The sequence below is a fragment of the Ananas comosus genome, linkage group 25 (genome assembly GCF_001540865.1).
Source record: "Ananas comosus cultivar F153 linkage group 25, ASM154086v1, whole genome shotgun sequence".
Taxonomy (NCBI): Eukaryota; Viridiplantae; Streptophyta; class Magnoliopsida; order Poales; family Bromeliaceae; genus Ananas; species Ananas comosus.
This window is the reverse complement of record NC_033645.1, coordinates 3,551,179-3,571,642: the sequence shown is the minus strand read 5'-3', so window position 1 is coordinate 3,571,642 and position 20,464 is coordinate 3,551,179. Positions and strand designations below refer to the sequence as shown.

The following is a 20,464-nucleotide window of genomic DNA, read 5'->3' as shown; positions in this document are numbered from 1 at the left end:
GGAATAGCACATAGACATTTGTACATTTTAACATTTATATCCTCTTTTTTGTAGGTTTCTGCATCTGCATCTTAGGCAATGAGCACGAGTTGCTGTTATTTTGCTATCAGTGTTGATATATCCGTTCATACAGTTTGTTCTTCAATCAGGTAATTAAGACTTCGCCTCTACCTGGTTTTAGCAGTTGCCGTGTCTAATTTGGGCCAAGATTTGCTATCCAGTTCATGTGGTCAATAATAACGTTTTTTGTTCAATGGACCATAGGGCTAAGTCACGCACGTCGTGTGATCATGATGTTTTTTTTACAAACATATTGTTATCTAACTCTTGGATTTGTTATATGCAATAAGTAAGACCATGGAGCAAAGCCTGTTTGGTTTAAACAACTTGGAATTTAGGCCTGATGGAGGCCTTTCATGCCGGCAGGCCTGCTATCAGATAATTGATGAAGGCCCAATAATTGCGATGATCTATAACGTGAAATGATTCAGGATTAATCCTGACAAACCACTCGCGTGCATGATGGATGTAGAGACTTGTGCCATTGAGAGGTAAGGTGAGAGATGGGGATTTGACCCATTAGATGTTCTCTTGACTGTAACCCATTAGATGTTTATGGCGGGGATTAAGCTCATGACCTCGCAGTTGAGGGTGCTTGAGGCTTGGTCTTTGATACCATGTCATCTAGAAGATTTATCTGATAGGAAATGGCACAAGATAGGTCTTAACTGATAGTGCAAATTCAGTCATTCTTATAGCTTATCAGTTTGAATAGTAGCACTGCTCATGGCATCCTATCCATGTTTTGTCTTGTGAATAATATATTCCTATCAGCCTCTTTTTTTTGAGGGAAAGGTAACATGCTACTATTTCATTCATTAGGATTATGAACTTGAGATACAGTATGAGATAACTAGGCCCCTTTTTTTTAAAAAAGAAGGTACTAGACACAATAAAGGTTCCACAAGTATCTGAATTTGCACGACTCCGCCAACAGTCGCCCAGAGGTGTGTTTCTTATTTTCGGAAATTTGCTTGTTATGCTCCAACCAGATAACCCACCGTGAGGAGGCAATGGTCATTAACTTCGTTCCCCGTAAGGTTCCTCCTTTGAGTTTACTCAACTCCCAAAGCCTTCCCACTGAGGAGCAATTAAATAGGGAAACTTTATCAAAAAATTGGCCCGCCAACAAGGCTCTTGTAACTACACAGCCCACAAAGAGGTGATCGACAGTCTCGACCTCATCCATACATAAACAACAGCCTATTCAGCCTTTTAAGGTACCTGCAGTCATGGTTGTTTAGAGATAACAAAACACACCTTGGAGATTGACCCGTATTATCCACATTTTGGTGAACATTTTGGTGTATGTTTATATCACCACTCTTTTATTAAGTTAGCGAATTTAATGATCCTTCTTTTCTGTTTGTTTTTTTGGAGTTTAATTGCTGGTAGCTGAATAGGATACTTACAAGCTGCAGCTTCAGTATAACTTTAGGATAAGTATGTTATACTTGGTAACACTCTTTGATCTCTAGAAACTCTAGTAGGGTTTAGCCATCATTTACATAGCATGACGCCAAAAAAAGATATCTTTATAGTGTAAGTTGCATAACCTAATTTCTCATCTGCTGCTGCCCGGCTCTGCCAACAGATATAGAGATTTACATGTTAATAAGTATCATTAATGCGTTGATAGTCTCTTGGGTAGTCTCTGGGATTCGTAAGATGTGCAATGTGTTTGGTGGTGTGACACCCCAACTTCGTAGGGGGTCACCCATCCTAGGACTACTCCCGTCTTAGCACGCCTACTCCCGTCTTAGCACGCTTAACTCTTTTAACCTCTTGGGCCTAGTCACCGCCCAAAATACTTAAGCCGGGTTAAGAGTTCTAGCCGTATTATATCTTATATATAGGACTATCTAGGGTCTCACAATCTCCCCCCTTTTAAGCTCTGATGTCCTCGTCAGGCTCAGACTCACAACTATCAGGCGATGTGAGACTCGTCTCGCTAACCTTGTCATTCCGACCCTGGCTCAGCCGAAACTCATCTCACGCTTCTGGCTGGTAATTGGCTCTGATACTAACTGTAACACCCCAACTTCCCAAGGGGTCACCCATCTTAGGACTACTCCCGTTCTAGCACGCTTAACTCTCTTAACCTCTTGGGTCTAGCCACCGCCCAAAATGTTTAAGCCGGGTTAAGAGTTCTAGTCCTATTATATCTTATATATAAGATTATCTGGGGTCTCACAGGTGGGATATCATAGAAAAACCATCACGTTGTTTGAAATGACAAGTTTTTTACTCGTCCTGATAAGAGAGCAGTTTCTTTCTTTCTTTCTTTCTCTTTGCAATGAGCAAAACACATCGAGTTTGACCAAGCCTGTTCTTTGAATAGTTCGCCAAGTTTGTTTTACTTGTTTTCTGAATTGCAAAATTTGCTGCATGTGTATCACCCTCCATTTGTTCTTTGGGCCAAAATTATCTGTAGATTTATGAATAAAATTAAGAAGATTTTTTAATGACCATTTGGATGGTTAGCAAGATATGCTTAGAATAGAGCAGATCATTGATCTAATTGTGTAATGCTTTGCTCCTTGCTGGACAGTTCCATTTGGAATGAAGGATTGAAGATACACATATAATTTGAATAAAATAGACCCTGAAAACTTCCTATACTAAGATAAAACAGGATTCTTGAATATGAGAATGCTGTTGAAGATTGAAGTTTAGTGTGTCCTTGAAGCCATAAGCACCATCTGATGCTAGGTTGCTAGCTCATCCAACTAAAATGTATATCGTATTCTTTCACTCTTTATTCATAACGTCTAAGTTTAGTCACTGACAAGAAAATGCGTATATATTACACCAGCTTCTGTATCTGTTTCGTAATTTATTGGGGAATATTTGTGAAAATCATTGTGAAACTTTATGTGCAATGGCAAAATGACAAGTAATAGACTGCTTATGAGGCAAGAGAGAGTTATATTACATGCTACATAGTGTACAATGTGGATGACTAGTATACTCAGTTAAGTTAAATAGCACCTAATTATTCCGCATGGAAGGCCCAGGGAAAAATGAAAGACCCTCAAAGGCATAACCACATTCTAGGTTCCTTCTGCAAACTAACGCAGTGAAGAATGCTGAGGAAGAGATCTTCCTCGCATGGTATGCAGAGCTTAGAATCTGGGCTAAAATCATACTCTTCCTCAGCTCTATCAAGCAATGCCTGAAACAAGGGGTGGTGGAGGTACGTGACTCGAATGACAAACCTCTTGTGCTCATTGCCTACGTAGACTACCATGTGGCCTTTAGGAACGTCTTTGGGGATGCTTTCTTCTTCTTGGCTTCGACCGATGAGAGCCCACCCATTGCAGCTGTATGTTGCACATGTTAGCATCTCAATACTTGGCATCCTCCACTTTGTAAGAAATGTCCCTAGGAACTTCCTCTTCAGCATGTTCATTTGTTTTCGCAACCCTCAACTCAGGCAGATAGATATTGTAGGTGGAAGTGATACCGTACGAAGGCTGATTGCGAGTATATATGGTAAGGAGTGGGGTCTGGTATCATTAATGAGAAGATTGCAGAGAGAGAGAAAGAGAGAGAGATAGAGAAATGATAGGGAGTAAATGTTTACGTGGATTGAAAGCTGTAAAGTTCTCTTGGCTTATGGAGGTATGGAGGGCAGGTAGTTTTTATGTGTGTATATCCAAGGCAGGCCTAGTGCATTCAATGGATCAGGGAGGCAGTTGCAATCTGCAACTTGCTGAATAAAACTGTACGAAAACTGTAAGGTTCTCGTATCCTCTGTGCCTCTGTGGAGGCTCCTTGAAAATCTCACTGCTTTGATCAAACTCAGCACTCCACAGATAAGGTATGAAATGATACCTCAAAGATACCCTTGTTTCTTCTGACCCAATGAAACCCTTCTTCCAGGGAAACTTTTACTTCACCCTGTTCCATTATATCATCCCAGATTTACTGAAATACAATACGATATTCCAGATACATGTTTAACATTTTGCACAAAATATCACATATTAGAGGTTTTGCAGTGGTGTAAAGCTGCAGTAAAATAAGCTTGTGCATTTGAAAAGCAGACGTATGATGAAGGTTTTTTTTCTTCTGCCCAAAATAGGAGCTGTTGGGGAGATTTAATGAAAAAAATTATTGGTGCTTCCTCGTTAGACTTAAATAACAAATTGGCAAAGTAGAAGTAAGTTGTTGTGAGGTAAGAAGTCTAGAGTTTCAGAGCTTCCAGACTTCTAGTGAAAGCAGGATCACTTGTTCAGACCATAAATAAGGCTTTGTTGGGATTTGGGAGAAGCACTCACTCCACCAGGCTTTTCTGGAAGAACGAACTATAACCTTGGTTATAGCCCTACAAAGAGCCTATTATGTACGGAATCACGAGTCTCCAAATGGACAATAGACTTGGAGTTGAAAGAACGCGTATGATTTGTGGGTGCATTTTCACATTACTATATTGGATCAAAAAAAATCTTTAGACGCCCACTTCCCTGTTCTCCTACATTTACGCCCTTCTAATGTTTGGTGTATTCTTGGAGTGAACTATGTACAAGTCTACAAGACCACAGCTGTCAAATTAATTAGGTATGGGAGCCATTTCTTTATCAGGTGTCGTGTTCAATGTTTGAACGCTATTCCTTCTGAGAACCAGTAACCCACCTCCCAACGTCGTCTTCAAATCAATTGATCCACATTCCACTCTCTATGTGGTCCGTTGTAGGCTTATCCATCTCTATGCCCTCTCAGAGAGTTAAGCTCTGTATCTTCCAATGTGAACTTCTCAAGATTAATGGCCACACACGTACGGTGTACGGCAAACATCATGTTTTAATCCAGCAGCAACTCTTCAATGTTTATAATGTCTGCCTGTAATCAACATTTTCATTCTAATATGCTATTTAACTCCTACATTTAACTTTTCAAAACCCTATCAAAATAGGAAATAGGTTCTTTTCAAATGAAATTGTTAACTGAGCTAAATCATGTGTCCAAATAAATTCCTAGAAAATAAAGTCCCCAATCACTGACCTTTTCTTTTTTTTTAGTTTGAAGGGTTCATGGTTACTTGGTTCTTGTTGGATTACGTTTTTGTTCCGGTTCGCTCCGGCCTGTTTAAGCTGTTAACTACATTCAAGGTCTCCTATGTAGCAGATCCCGATGTCCCCACTTTGGATAGGTAAGTGTCAATTTGACTTGGCTTCTAAAAAAATCTTTCTAATATTGAAAATGGGTAACTATATATTTTGCCAAAAGAAGTTTTGAAGTTTCTCTCATGGCGTAGAGTTTTTTTTCTTTTCTTTTTTTTTTCTTTTTTTTTTCTTTTCTTCTGGGCAAGAGAGAGAAAGGTAGCAAGCTATCCGCTTCGTTCATGTTTTAGAAATAAACTCAGCTAGAAATATAACACAATTATGCTTTAAACTTGGGACCTCCGGTACTAACCATCGAGCTCTTAGCCAACTACACTAGGTATAGTCGGTCTCTCGTGGTGTATAGTTGAACTGAATTTTTATCTGCTGATTCTAAATGCTCTAATTAAAAGTTTCTGCTTTTGCTGCAACCAAAATTAGTTTCGGAAGGAATTTAGAAGAAAAGGCTGCCTTGAATTATCTTACAGGAATAACAGTTCTGCTAGCTCTTCTGTCATCTCCTGCAGGACTTTAGACAGTTATCAGCAGCTCAGTGAAATGCAGGCCTGCATAACGAGGATTATGGTTTTTTATACATTCGGTGTAGTGCATGTGATACTGTGGATAGAATAGAATAACTATTGTTTGTTTCCTCAGCGGAATCATTCAGTGTATAACAGTTATGCACAGAAATATAGAGACTAGCAGAATAACTCTTCTCACATGCAGTATCATAAATGCTCTATGCGATGCTAATTGGTTAGCTAGGCAGCAGTTTGCCTTTCCAAAATGAAAGATTAGGTAGACCATAAAAGGAAACTGGCAGGGCCTTAAGTTGAAGAGCCATCCATGGCCATGTGTAGATTCTTTAGGCTTGAGGTTAATTATTTAAAATTGATCATTCTCAAGGATGACTTACATGTCTGTTAAGCTAAGCCAATCCACTGTACCAGATAAGTTGCCTAGGGCACCGCCTCTATGCCGGGGCTTCAAATTTTTCCGGTGCTTTCTCTGGACTCATTGCCCTTGGTGTCTGCAGATTTAATAGTATAGAGTTAGAAGCGGTTCTGGGAATATAGAACCTCCAGACAGTTTAGCATCGTATTGACATGAATGTTATACTATTCTTGATTAGATTCTTTATAACTTTGCAAGTCTCAATGGAATTAAATTGTTATAAACTCATATAAAATATCTGTTCTAGATAATACTTTTTCACGATGGAATTGAATTCCCTTTTAGGAAATACTCAAATCTCCCATGTGCCCGTTAGTGGTGGAGAGAGAAACGAAGGGGGTGTGGAATTACGGCACACAGATTGAGCCCATGCCAACCCTGGGATGGATTGTTAGGCTGGTTTGGGTATTACAAGTGATGCTCGTTACGACACGTCATCTGCAATTCTACTACATTGTAGCGACCCTAGTTACATATACATCATCCAAACAATGAATGACCAAACTCTATCAGATCTGATCCACTGAATTAGTATGGGGACGAAAGAGCCCATCATCCTTTCCAGCCGTACCGTAGCTGTCTCCACTCGCTGGACAGAGCAATTTCAAAATTGTACTTAGGGACTGTTTTTACTCAGATTGATTTTACACATAATACGGTGAAAAACTAGTCCTAAGCTTTCTTAATTTAAGTGTTGTAGATTTGTATTCGTCAACTCTATCTAGTCCATGCATGTATTTTGTGAATAGGCGCATCCAGATTCCAGACTAGGCATGAGTAGCAAAAATTGCAGTCACAAGTTGGATTAAGGAATCTTCGGTCTTACTGCATGTCATAGTGCTGTTTGGTTGAGTACATTTTGAACATTACTGCTAGAAAAAAAATATCACAGGACCCATCACTTACTGTTACTTCTCGCTTTCCAGATTCTAGTATCATCTCTTCTGCATATAGGGTGCACCTCACCATCAGGCAGTGTGCTCTGCCTGATGAGATCAACGGACGGGATCTGAAGCGGTAATCTGTAGGGAATCAAAGAGGCATGTCCGCATATGAGGAATCAACCATTCGGTACATAAGGATGGGCCCTGTTCCGCACGTACATGCTTTGAATTGTCATTTAAAGCCTTGCAACTTTGAAACATTCCCAATGCAGCAAAAATAGTGAGCTATTTTAAGATCTGTTACTTGTCATTATTACGCTGAGTGGCCTCGGCCCTCGTAGCATTATTGCCACTAGGTTCTTACTTCTCAGATGAAGTCCATGTGTTCCTATATTTTACAACCCAAGTGTCCAATATATTATTATAATTTCTTTAATTAGTTGGATTCAGAGTTGAAATCAAGCGTATCTTCACAATTTTCTTTCTTAAGAAGATATAGATGGTACAGTTCCCTCTCCTTTTCTCCGAAATGGAAGTCCGTGGGCAGTGTTCGTCTGAAACATTATACCTAAGGCCAGATCAGATCGCCGGCATTTCTTCTGCTTTACCTGTTTTCCTATTTTGCGAGGTGAAGAATACCATATGCATAAATTACTACTGTTGCAAACTATTGATGGGCGTTTGGAGTCCTCTGTACATTTATTTGGAACAAATTCAAGGTAGTCTCGTGATAGCTATTATTATCTGCATAGGAACGGGCCCGGATCTGTGATTTTGGGCCGTATTGGGCTGATCGTGTTGTTCTCGTAAGTTCAACCAAACCTCTATCGTGGCTGTTAGTTAGGTTAAATATTGCTCAGCTTTTCGAAGTCCATCATGGGCGCGAGAGTGGCACAAAAGAATCTTTATAGTTTATACACATTACACAATGCTGGAATAGAAATTTATTAGTATTTGTTAAGGCCACGGTTGAATGTACAGGTAAAGACTCTGTAGAGTTTACATTCTATGCTTTAGATCTGAATAAAATAGAAATTTTTGTAACTCGGTAAAATTTTACAGCTTCACGCTATACAATTTTATAAAATTTCTAATTCCAAAAATTACGTCATTATAATATTTGAGACCCTTCCATACCACTATGAGTTTTTAGCGGGTTGGGTGAAATTGGCCCGGCTCGCTGAGCTGGGTGGGCCCCCAAAAGGGAGGTCCAAAAAACTCTGGCCTTATTATGGACTTAATGGACTAGCTGGGGCGTACTCCCAGCCTTTGACAGGCCTAGCGGTGGCTCAATGTAATTGCTACGGATAATAAATGGGGAAGATTATTGTCTCTAATCATCATCTTCGTCCAGCTTTAGAATTTTTAAAAATTGAGATTTCATCTTTATATAATATGTTATCCGATCTCTTATATGAAAAGTTAGTTATCCATTTTTTAAAAAAATCAAAGTTGAAAAAAAAAAAAGAAACTCAAATCGATTAAAAAAAGTTCTGAGATAGGTTGAGATTTTTTTTTTTGAGAAAAGATAGGTTGAGATTTTGACTTCATAGAGATTATTGCTCTATAAAAATATTCAAGGACTTATTCCTCTATAATATTCAAGGACGGCTTTCTAGTCTCGACTGCAGGAGTAAGGCCTTCGACTCAAATCTAATAATCTATATTTTTATGTTCACTAAAACCAAATCAATTCTCTAATACAGCTTTTTGTAAGGCCATAACCACAACAATCAAAGAACTTTAATACCGATGTATGTTCACAATTTTCTACAACGTCCATAAACAGAGAAAATCAAGAACTTAAGTAACATTAGCATTAGCATGCACAAATTTCACTCCACATAACAGCGCTCTCCGGGGAAAACTAAAAGAAAAAAATAATAAAAAATAATTTCGGCGACAAAGAAAGATCCCAAAATCTTCTTCTTCTTTTTCTTTTTTTCTTTTTTTTTTTTTGAGAGAGAGAGAGAGAGATCCCAAAATCTCTCATCACGCTATGGTTCAGGCGGTAAACACATACGCCCTTCTTCGACGGCCTACAACTTCCTCAAACCAAAGCGTCTCTTCCAGGGGAGGGGCCCGGACGGTGAAACATACTTGCGAACTGAATAAGTAATAACGTATATAAAATAAACGAATCACGCCGTCGCTATGTATCTTCGGAGAGGATTTTGATCCAGAGCGCTTTGTTGCTCCACTGATGTCGCTTCCGGTACTCCACCGCTTCGAATCCACGGATGCACTACAAAATTCAAAGCAAGACAACAAATTAGTCATCTAATCTAATAATAATGAATGAATGACGACCTGCTCATTTCGATCGGAAGAGCTCGGAGGAATTACTTAGGACTTGCTCGGCGGAGAACCTTCGGGAGACGTCCCTGCAGAGCATCCTCCGGATGAGATCCTTGGCGGCGGGCGAAACGGAGCCGAACACGCGCGTCGGGAACCGCAGGTTCCCGCGCATCACCGCCGCGAAGATCTCGGCCGTGGAGTCGCCGAAGAAGGGCGGGATCCCGGCGAGCATCATGTAGAGCACCACCCCGGCGCTCCACACGTCCACCTTCTCCCCGTACTCGTCCCCGGCCAGCACCTCGGGCGCCACGTAGTAGGGCGTCCCCACCACCCCCCGCATCGCCCGCCCCTCCCCGAACCACTCCGCCGACCCAAAGTCCGCGAGCCGCAGCCTCCCGCGCGCGTCGAACAGCACGTTGTCGGGCTTCACGTCGCGGTGCGCCACCCCGCGGCGGTGGCACGCCGCGATCGCCTCGGCCAGCGCCGCCGACACCGCGGCCGCCTCCGGCTCCGGGAGCGGCGCGCGCCCCCCCGAGATCCGGTCGAAGAGGTCGGGCCCCGGGCAGAGGTCGAGCACCAGGTGGGCGGAGCCCCCGTCCTCGTATGCGTCGTGGATCCCCACCACGTGCGGGTTCCCCTCGGCGGCGAGGAGGTGGAGCTCGGCCTCGCGCTCGGCGCACGCGCGGTCCACGGGGTCGGCCAGCAGCGATTTGTCGATCGACTTCACCGCGAAGGCCTCGCCGGTCTCGCGCGAGAAGCAGCGGAAGACGGTGCCGAATCTCCCCCGCCCGATCTCGTCGCCGACTTCGTAGTCGCGGTTCAAGCCCTCGCTCATACTAATAACCTCTCCTGCCTCGATCTCCTCGATCTCTTCTACGCCACTCCCTTCTTCTTCTTCTCTCTTAATTTCGCTAGACTAGGCTATTGATTAGATTAGATCTCTGTCTCTCCCAGGAGGCGCATGCCCCTCGTGTAGTTGTGTGTCTATATATAGAGAGAGAGATAGGGGAGAGGTTGTAGATTCGGTAGCCGAGGAAGAATATTCTCTACCTCTCTTAAACCCGTTCGTCAGTTTCTGATCCGACGGCTGGTAACCCGCTGACTTGCGAAGCAGAAGTCTGTTATACCGTAACCGCCCCCGCTTTCCAAGTATGCTGCAATTTTCGGCAGCGAAAGCGCCGCTAGCCGGTGATGTTTCGTGGGGCCCGCGAGTGTTGGTTTCGGAGGGGAAGATTCGAACGAGGTTCGCCTTTTCCGCATGCAGATTCGGGACGGCGTGTAGCCGCCGTCTGCTTCCGTATTCCACGAGTGACAGCTGGACGGTGGATGTTATCCTGTAGGCTCAAAGACCGGTGGATGTACGTACGGTTCTGATCTATGGACGGTAAGAGCACGTGCCTTTTCTGTTTAGTTTATTCCCCACATTTTTTTCCCATCCTAATTATGGTCGAATTGTGACGAAATTGACAATAATAATATCGACCAAACGTAGACCAAACGTAGACCAAGATGAACCACATATATGTATGACCCATGAATCGATTATATAAACCCAGTTGAGAAAGGAAGCATGATTCTCGGGATATTTTTATTGCCAAAAGCAAATGTTTTTTTTTGGGAATAGGTAGCTGCCAAAAGCAAATGTCACTAATATAAAAGTTCATACATTGTATTATATCAAATCATAATTTAGATGTTTTAGAGAGCAAAAACAACAGTAGCGGCCTGGTTGATTAAATGATTGTACATTAGCCTTTGGGCTTCTCTTAGGAAAAATAACCCCAAAAAAATCAGAAACAATGGTTTGATTAATAGCATTAAATTAGGTTTTTTTTTTTTTTTTTTTTTGAGAACGAAATAGTGAGCTACCTGCTTCATTCATTAAGATAAATGAATTAGGCATATAGGATGGAGGCAAAATTAGGTAGGTTTTTAAACATCATATTTGGATAAGATTATATGAATAATTTCTGTACTTTTTATAAGGTAGTGTGACTCTGTAATATAGTCATTTTGTTCGAAAGCTCTTTGAGCCATCATCAATGGGTCTAGGGAACAGCTAGTTTATTATAAAACTATTTCAGACACCTCACCTCATTAACCTGCATCATATAAGTAGCTATCTTTATTCATTTTATACAAATTCCGGTGATATAATAACACGACTGGTGCATTATTGGCCATATTTAATCCTTTAATTTCTTGTATATAATACTGCATATATATACATTAAGTATAACCGTGACAAAATGGCACACGTCGGTACGTCTCTATAACATAACATTTATTTCGTATTATTAAGGTTGAGGGAAAGTTGTAAATACTGACAAATATATTAATTTAGAAAAGCAAATAGAGAAAAATGCATGCTGGGACTCGACACCGAACAATTTGCTTATGTATGCACTGATTGATGCATTTATATACAAAATTCCAAGACGAAACTCATAGGTCAGCATTGTCTTTAGCGTTTTAAGTACCTCCAAAGATGAGATTCTCACCTAATCACATATCGCACTTCTCCTTTTCTTGTGGGAAATATTACGTAACTGGCTGAGCTGATAAGACACGGTTTATTTTACTTGGTGGGTGATTAAGAAGCCATTATATTCAAATGATGCGTCTGCAATCTAGGAACAGTTTTCCAATCGTCTGTTCTGATCCCTAATTGGATAGGGAATCCGACGTGATGCTAGGAAATATGTATGTGGTAAAGGTATATAACTTTCTTTGTAATTAGTAGAACAGGGGCCATTTCAATTGATCTCGTTTCCTAGATATCTCCTCTAATTTGTGGTGGATGTGGATACTGAATGCCGGATTATCTAAATCCTGTTGAAAATAAAATTTTATTAGTTTCTGTAGGAATTAACAGAAGTAATTACATGAAACTTCTTAGTCAATAAATAAGTTATGGAACTAATCAAATGCCTGTTGACTATTGAGAAAGGGAGTAGGGGTGAAGCTGATATATCTTTTCCATAGATGAGAAATAAGAATACAGTTATGAACAAAAACAATGTGAAACCTTCCATAAGTAGCAGCTTTTTCTGCTGGTAAAGTGAGTCACCATTCGAGTTTACAATTATTTTGGAGACCAAAAACATCATACTTTGCTGTTTTATCTTACTTCATGTACTTGCATCGATGAAATTATCAGCCAATTCGTCAGCAGACCTTTTGCAACAGGATACTGACAAAACAATATCAATATCAATATCAATAATTTGGAGAAACGAAAAACAAATCTGAGGAGAAAAGGAGATGCTTGATTTGCACTGTATTTCATACATTAGTCATCTCAAAATCACAACTAAAGTAGCACTCCACTCAAAGGAAAAATTAATTTATAGTAAAACAAGGTCAGATGCCATAAAACTAATGATCTTCTTAAACAAGTAACTATTTTTCATGACGACATAAAGTACTAGACAACCTAGAAGTAGATATTGCACATGATGCATATTTTCTTATAGTCTTAATTCGCTCGCTCTCTGAGAATGTCCAAGTCCATCTCCGAGGGGTCAGTAGCCTGGATCTCATAATGAACGCCATCGAGCTCATGGCGGAATCTACTCTTTGATGTGGCATATAGCATCTTGGCGCGGATGCGGGAGGTTGACGGAGACCTGTCCACCAGTCAAAAATCAGTGTTCAACTGTACATGCTATATGAAAGAGTGAAAAAAAAAAAAAAAGGAAAGAAAAAAAGATTAAAGGTGAAGCATATGCCTTGAGGAATTATCAAATAGGAGAAAAGTGCAGCAGAGTTGTGAAATAGGTGTCACATAATTAGACACTACTGTTTCCATTAAAAAATTCAATTAAGCTCTGGGAACAGAAACACCTCACTATACACCAACACTGCAACCAACTAAATTGCGATACATGCACACTGCTCACAATCGGCATGCATTTTTGGCAGGCAGTGACCAACAACATTATGGGAGAAGAAAAAGGAAAGAGAACGATAGATTTGGAAAGATCTCATGGATTGCTCATGCATGTATGACCATCATTTTCATTATTGTCACACCTAGTATTAGAACACATGGTCCTTTGTCTCCATAACCTCTTACCGTAAGTACTATTGTTCATGCATAAGTATGAATTTCTTGCCTCACAAAAACACAACAAAAAGCTTTTACCCTCTGTCTTCCTTCTATTGCTTAAAAAATTATGCATTACATAAGGTAACATTGTCTAAATATTCTAAATTTTGTCGACAAGCAGATTAATAGTATCACTTACACTTTTTTGTAATGCATCAATATTTTCTCATGCTATTAGGTTTATATCATGCAATTTTTCTGAGGTCACCTTATTGAACATGGGTGACATTGGACAGTTCACATCCTTGTCAAGTGACTAAAGAACACTGCATACTATGCAAAACCTCAAATGTTAACAAGACCACTCTTGAGTGAATAAGAAAGAAGATCATTCTTGATTCTTGAGTGCACAAGAACGTAAATGCATTTCATTAAAACTTTTAGTGCCAACATATTTTATAGCAGCTAATAGTTCTCCATGGCTTAGTTTGATTTAAGTACAAGACGTTTTCAATTAGCTAGCTGCAAGTCAAGTTACACTTGATGGTATCAATATTTTAGAATAAGATCATCTCGCATTCGGTTACTACGAATAAGTGGATACAAAAAAAAAAGTTGCTTAAAATCAACTTTGGCCAAAATAAAAAAGAAAAACCCATAACTACCCCTGAGGCACATAATTGCTCTTTAGCAAGGGCATGGGCTTATCAAGCCCTTAAAGCAGCCATATGTTGCTTGCAGAAAAGCAGTCATTAGTTCAATGGAATCTCAATATGTATATGATTCATCAGATAAGAGTACTGGTACATGCGAAGTATATAATAGTGAATGAAAGACTAACCATGCAATGAAAAATATCTTGCTCTTCTGACAGTTCTCTTCAGTCACAAAATCAAGGTCGTATACAGCATATCTGCAATCATCCTCAGGCAGCGAAGCAGTGAGATCATCATAAGTCTCACCCGGTGCCCCAGTCTTCTCTACAACAACCTCCTTTTTGTTTTCATCAATCTTATATATTACATAGCGGTGCAGCTTCTTCCTCTGCAGCTCCACAAAAGTGTCTCTGCTGTGGTCAGCTACTCCCATGCCAGAAGATGCATTCTTCTGCATATCAGTCAAAAGCTTTGCATTCAATCTCTGTTAGAGAAAGCTAAATATTTGTCTCCATAATGCACATACCTTGAGAGGTATGTAGGCAAGGTTTCATCAAGGGTCTGTTCGGATGTGGAACAGCTAGGATGGTAATAACATGAGCCATATTTTATTGTGATTGAAACCTAGGAGCTTGATTTGTGGCTATTGTGAAATCTTAAAAATTATGATTTTTCAGAAGTGTACATTCTGTCATCTATGTTGTGATTTATCATATTCGACAAAAATGAATCGAGAACTGTATGTACTATGCAGTCGCATGTGTAGTTTCATACTCCCTGCCAACCAATTACCACATGCCCATGAATAAACAGAAGAGATATGCTCATGCATCCTGGTAACAGATACGGAGCCTTAAAGCTTCCAAAGCAGAGTGCATAATCGGCACTAGCTGCCCTCATCAAAATCCTGCTTAAAGTAGGATTTCCATCTAGGCTTAAAATAGAGAGAGGACAAAATCAGTCAAGATTAAGCAACAGGGAATAACATACGAGCTAGATCCGAAGGTCCAAAGAATCTGTAGCACTAGACAAATTAAGAAGTCGAATAAAATTTTACTAAATGTTGAAACAAAATGAACCCTAACAAAGGATTCAGAAGAGAGATGAAGTAGCAGGAATCATTATTCAATTAAATATGCCCTAATTTATCACGATCGGCAAGCGATTTGGAAAATAACAATCGCAACCGGGCGCTGTGGAGAGTTAGCTCTTCTCAACGAAGAAGAGATCGAGCAGATCCAACAAATATTTGATAAACCAAAATCACAATCCATATAGAGGACATTAAACTCCTAGTAATTAGACATGATCTACGTAAAAGGGAAGAAGCGATAGTGATTAAGCGCGCACCATTCGGAACGACATGATTTCGTGCTTCGATCTTTTCCCGAGAAGAAGAAGAGGAAGAAGAAGGAGAGAGAGAGAGAGAGAGAGAGAGAGAGAGAGAGAGAGAGAGAGAGAGAGAGCAAAGTGGCGAAGCAAACGGCGAGAAATAATAAATAGGCTAAACAAAAGGATTTAATTAGATTTAAGGGGATGGGCGCCGCGTCTCGAGACGCATCCGCGAGATTAGATAGAACAGCGTAACGCATATCCAAATCCAGTAGATTGTTGCCACGTTGGTGCTCGAAGATAAATTATTTCGCTAAAAATCTGATGCCTGTGGGTTGATGTTGGGAGTGGGTCCCACGTTTGATACATCACCAACCGCCCGAAGGGAAATCCGACGGTGTCGATTGGTCCTGCTACCGACCCCAAAATTGGATTAGCTCGTCCCTCTGTACGATGCCGTGCTTCCAATCCTAATAAAAATATATTCTCGGTTATTTGTGAGATTTAAAAATATTATTATTATTATTATTATTAGAGTAAAGCTACTGTACTATAACAAATATAGAGATTCTGATACAATTTTTTTATTCTTAGATCAGTCTTTTTAATTATTTTTAATTTTTAAATTAATATTATTATTATGTAGGAACCAGCCAACTCTAGAAATACTATTCAATTCTAAAATGAACCTAATCGTACAATTTTTTATTTAAGGATCAAAAAATTAAAAATATTAAATTTTTGGCTAAATTATAGAAAAATCTCTGTAATAACCCGTATTTTCATTTTTCTCTCCTGACATTTAAAAATCTACACTTTGCCCCTTGTAAAATGAAAAATATTCACAAGGGGTTACGGTGTGAAAAATGACCATTTTGTCCGTCGTCATTTTCGTCTTCTTCCTCATCTTTCTCATTCGTCCCTTCGATCGGCTGTGATTCCCACCTCAATCGGTCGTGATTTTTTGCTCCCCTTCTCCTCCTGCACCCTCGCCGCCCCTCGATTTCGACGATAGTAGGGAGGAAATCGAGGTGGGTGTTGATGGAGAGGTAGGCAGGGACAACGAGAGCGAAGGCAAGGCGGCGGAGGAGGGCGAAGGGGATATGGGCGAGGGCGAGGCAGTGGAGGATGGCGAGGCGGCGAGCCGGAGGGAGGCGAAAGCAACAAGGAAGAGAGCGGAGGGGTATTTTCGGCATAAAAAAATATTTTATAACGGACCCTAACGGAACTCTGACGGTAGGGGGTGAAATACACATTTTTTATTTTACAATAAGGAAAAATAAAAAAACGATTATTACAGGAGATTTTCTGTAATTTTGCCTAAATTTTTTATGCTTTTGACAATATAATAGCTCTACGCTTATTATTATTATTATTATTATTATTATTATTATTATATATAATATTCAAAAACAAAAGGAAAAAAGGGAAGAGAAAGATGGCTCTGCCTCTGCCTCTGCGTGGAATCAACGCAGTCGGGTGCGAATGAGGCCCGAAGTCCACCGTCCATTGCTCCTGGTCAACCACAACAGTAGAATTAATAATAATAATAATAATAATAATAATAATAATAATAATAAAGAGTTTTTTTTCCGCGATTTTAATAGTCTCGTCGCCGTAATCTTCCCAAGTCTCAGCCTCCTTCATAGCTCAACCCCCCCCTTCCCCACTCCCTCCTCCACTCTGTCTCTCTCTCTCTCTCTCTCTCTCTCTCTCTCTCTCTCGCACGTAGGCGACGACGGAGGGGGGCACCTCTACGGCGGAGAAACCCTAAACCCTTGGAGATGAGCCTCCGACGACGATCCAACCCTGCGCCCTCGGGAGGAGCCGTGGATCCGATCCCACCACCCTCCGATCTCCATCGACGAGGAGGAGGAGGAGGAGGAGGAGGAGGAGGAGAAGATGAAGAAGTAGCAAACGAACATCGGAGGATCTCGTTGTCTTGGCGGATCTCGAGCGCCGTGTTCCGCTCGGAGATTAGGGTTTGGGTGATCTCGCTCACCTTCCGCTTCGCCAATGCGCTGCTGGTGCAGACCTACTTCAACCCCGATGAGCACTGGCAATCCCTCGAGGTCGCCCACCGCATCGTCTTCGGGTATACCTCTGTTTCCTGCTTCGTCTATTCTCGTCTTAATCGGTTCCTACTCGTCAATAAGCTCTTTAGTGGTTTTTGTTGGGGGATAGATATGGGCATCTTACGTGGGAGTGGAAGCAGGGGATCCGAAGCTACCTTCATCCTCTACTTTTCGCTTTGCTTTATAAAATCATGGCTTTTCTTCGCTTGGATACTCCTTTGTTCATGGTAACTACTCTTTCAACCATTCCACTAGTTACGTGGTAAATTAATTTCCGTAATTTGTTTCAAAAAAAATAAATTTTCTATTATTTGATTGCGTGTGTTTGTGTGTGAGAAAACGTTACAATATATGTTCCTTTTCACTGAACGTGCTGGGAGAACATTACAATCGTGCTGATATAAATCCTTGATATTAGCCGGATCCTATGTTTTAGATGCAATTTTACTTCCCTGTTTTGTGGAGCTTTGTTTAAGACCTATTTTGAACTTTTCTAAGGTGAAGGCTCCGCGGCTCCTGCAAGCCGTTTTTGCATCGGTGGGAGATCTCTACCTGTTCAAGCTTTCTAAACTTGTCTTCAATGAACATGTTGCACGATGGGCGGTATCCTTTTCTTTTTATTTATTTTGATCAACTAAAGAATTCTTGATTTTGTTTTACTGGAAGTTGACTGCTAGTGTCTTGGAGATGACCTTAACCCTCTGATACAGCTCTTTTCTCAGTTTGTGAACTGGTTCATGTTCTTCTGTATTACTCGAACTTTATCAAATAGCTTGGAAACGGTGCTGACCATAACAGGACTGTTCTATTGGTTTTCATCAATTACTTCCTCAAAGCAAGTTCCAGTTGCTTCAAGGAAGTTGGCTTTAATTATTGCAGCATTGGCTTGTGCTGTTCGGCCTACAAGTGCTATAACATGGCTATATGTCGGGTTGCTGGATCTCATTGGGATGCAGTCAAAATTGCAATTTCTCTTCCTTGACATAATCCCAGTAGGGTAGGTCAAACCCACAGGCCACAGCATAGTTAATCGTAGTCCCAATCAGAATGCATGGTTATATCTCATTTCTGATCATTGAATTCATGTGTTGACATAGGATTACTCCATTCTGATTCAGACTATGATCAACTAATTCATGGATGACTCATTTTCTTCGGTGTTACCTTTAAGATATGCACATTCTTTTTGTCATGTCTTTCAATTCTGTTTTTGTTGTATTTTATTTTATTCTTGGCAATTTTCTGGTGTTAACAGGGTTCTAGTGCTTGCAGCTACATGCTTATTGGATAGGTGGATGTATGGGTCATGGATTATTGTGCCTCTTAATTTCCTTAAATTCAATTTTCTTTCTTCCGGAGGGGATTACTATGGAACCCATCAATTTCATTGGTATTTCACCCAGGGATTTCCCTCCATGATTTGGAGTTTCTTACCATTTTCGGTCATTGGCATTATAAAGTCAAAAGAGTGGAGGCTTTCAGGCCTGATTGCTTGGGTTTTAGGAGTTTATAGTGTTCTTGGTCACAAAGAATTCAGGTATGGACGTTGATCACGTTAAATCAACATGTAGTAATGTTCTTCATTTTAAGTTTATCTTTTCCGCTAATGTATGATAAGACAAAATATGTTTGGGTATGATAGGTTTGTTCTTCCAGTGCTACCTATAGCACTGATGTTCTCTGGATACTGCTTAGCAGCAATGTCAAAACCTGATATGCCAGATACGAAGAAAAGCCCAGATAATCGAACAATACATAAATCAAGGGTGCAACTTGCTGTTCTTTTCCTCGTTGTAACCAATATACCAATGGCCCTATATATGTCCTTAGTTCATCAGGTGAGAAAATAGGGTTACGTAATAATTTTTTTTTTTACTACTGTTCTCTCAGAACAGCTCTAAGTAAACTTGTTAATTTCTTGGATAAATTGAGCATTTCTCTATAAATTTAGCATTTCTTTTTTTCTGTTGCTATTGTAGTTGGGGTGGAGTTTTCTTTTGCATTTCTTTTGTACTTATGTGCGAATTTGCCCCAGCCAGAGAGGAACTGAAGATGCCATGTCTTATTTATCAGAAGAAGCCCACTATGGAAGAGTGAAGAGTATTCTATTCCTCATGCCTTGCCACTCTACACCTTATTACTCCACCTTACATTGCAACCTGCCGATGCGCTTTTTGGACTGCACACCCAGGTTGAGAATTCTCTGAAATCTTTGCTATTTGTTCAAAGTATTATGGGCTTTCAATATTCATCTCTGATTTGGTTTCTTCATGTCAACAGTGATGATAGGGCAATCCTGGATGAGTCGGACCAGTTCATGTTGAATCCAGCTGATTTTGTGACTCACATGTTTAGGAATGTTTCTTTACCCAGCCACTTAGTGTTATTTGATTCTCAAGAAGTCCATCTTCGTGGGCTTCTAATTAGTCATTCCTTTCAACAGGTAAATCTCCTGTCAATTATTTTCTGTTACCTATTTGTTGCTCATTTTGCACTGCAGATTGTTGTCTGCTTATATGGTTGGTGCATAATTTGTTGCCCAACCTTATTAAACATTATCATTTTGAGAGATTATTATAGCCATTCTAGTTGGTCATTTTTTAATATACTTGTGACATTTGACAGGTAAAGAGATTTTTCCATGCTCATTTCAAAGTTGACCGAGACCTTCAAGGCTCTGTTGTTGTTTATGCTCGGAGAGATCTGTGATAATTGATGGCCCGCTGCCCTCTGTCAGGCTTGTCTCAGACTCTAGTCTTCTGACGACTGCTTGATTTTTTGTAGAATTCATCATTGTAGCTCAATTCTAGTGATTTATTTTTGGAATCTAGACGATTTTCTTTCCGATGTAAAATTAAATTTGAATGAATAGAATTTTCTTATTTTGTATAGATACATTTTAGAATGTGGTGCTTTATTGGTGAACAGGCTTGTGTTTTGAAGCCTTAAAATGTTGTCACCTCTGTATACCTAACATGATTTACTTTTAAACTATTTGGCTTTCGAGCAAACGTTAAAAATATTATGTGGCCACATTTATCTGATC

The 20,464-nt window shown here is 40.2% G+C and overlaps 5 protein-coding genes across 7 annotated transcripts in view; 2 read left to right on the top strand and 3 right to left on the bottom strand.

Annotated features, from left to right (window-relative positions):
- Positions 1-972, top strand: part of LOC109729008 — a 24,660-nt gene extending 23,688 nt beyond the window's left edge. The window contains exon 5 of the transcript XR_002221176.1: positions 959-972. The gene's annotated coding sequence lies outside the window, so the exon portion shown is untranslated. The remainder of the gene's footprint in view (positions 1-958) is intronic.
- The window catches only part of LOC109729004 (GPI mannosyltransferase 3-like), a 20,965-nt gene extending 501 nt beyond the window's left edge, over positions 1-20,464 (top strand). Inside the window, exons 1-9 of one of the 3 annotated variants that reach the window (XM_020259600.1) lie at positions 17,020-17,438; positions 17,528-17,645; positions 17,917-18,021; positions 18,129-18,415; positions 18,674-18,955; positions 19,061-19,256; positions 19,458-19,609; positions 19,699-19,861; positions 20,044-20,464. In XM_020259600.1, the coding sequence (XP_020115189.1) occupies positions 17,128-17,438; positions 17,528-17,645; positions 17,917-18,021; positions 18,129-18,415; positions 18,674-18,955; positions 19,061-19,256; positions 19,458-19,609; positions 19,699-19,861; positions 20,044-20,127 (1,698 nt within the window). In that variant the 5' untranslated portion in view covers positions 17,020-17,127 and the 3' untranslated portion in view covers positions 20,128-20,464. Of the gene's footprint in view, positions 1-54; positions 150-17,019; positions 17,439-17,527; positions 17,646-17,916; positions 18,022-18,128; positions 18,416-18,673; positions 18,956-19,060; positions 19,257-19,457; positions 19,610-19,698; positions 19,862-20,043 lie in introns of those variants that run through there. The other 2 variants (XM_020259601.1, XM_020259602.1) reach the window with 2 other exon arrangements.
- LOC109703749 (auxin-induced protein 15A-like) lies at positions 3,095-3,466 on the bottom strand. The gene has a single exon (XM_020224471.1). It carries the CDS (start codon positions 3,464-3,466, stop codon positions 3,095-3,097), a length of 372 nt encoding a protein of 123 aa, XP_020080060.1.
- Positions 9,023-10,286, bottom strand: LOC109729005 (phosphoenolpyruvate carboxylase kinase 1-like). Its single transcript, XM_020259603.1, has 2 exons — positions 9,353-10,286; positions 9,023-9,251 (listed from the first exon to the last, which is right to left on the bottom strand). Exons 1-2 carry the CDS (start codon positions 10,137-10,139, stop codon positions 9,148-9,150), a joined length of 891 nt encoding a protein of 296 aa, XP_020115192.1. The 5' UTR covers positions 10,140-10,286; the 3' UTR covers positions 9,023-9,147.
- Positions 12,554-15,482, bottom strand: LOC109729007 (actin-depolymerizing factor-like). The gene is made up of 3 exons (XM_020259609.1): positions 15,362-15,482; positions 14,197-14,462; positions 12,554-12,933 (listed from the first exon to the last, which is right to left on the bottom strand). Exons 1-3 carry the CDS (start codon positions 15,374-15,376, stop codon positions 12,783-12,785), a joined length of 432 nt encoding a protein of 143 aa, XP_020115198.1. The 5' UTR covers positions 15,377-15,482; the 3' UTR covers positions 12,554-12,782.

What these genes read in the sequence shown, in the direction of transcription:
- LOC109703749 (XM_020224471.1), bottom strand. Translation starts at nt 3,466, where the DNA reads ATGCTGAAGAGGAAGTTCCTAGGGACATTTCTTACAAAGTGGAGGATG.
- LOC109729005 (XM_020259603.1), bottom strand. Translation starts at nt 10,139, where the DNA reads ATGAGCGAGGGCTTGAACCGCGACTACGAAGTCGGCGACGAGATCGGG. An exon ending in CTCCGCCGAGCAAGTCCTAA is followed by an intron (nt 9,252 to 9,352) that starts GTAATTCCTCCG and finishes TGAATTTTGTAG; the next exon opens with TGCATCCGTGGATTCGAAGC.
- LOC109729007 (XM_020259609.1), bottom strand. An exon ending in AAGATATTTTTCATTGCATG is followed by an intron (nt 12,934 to 14,196) that starts GTTAGTCTTTCA and finishes ACTGGTGGACAG; the next exon opens with GTCTCCGTCAACCTCCCGCA.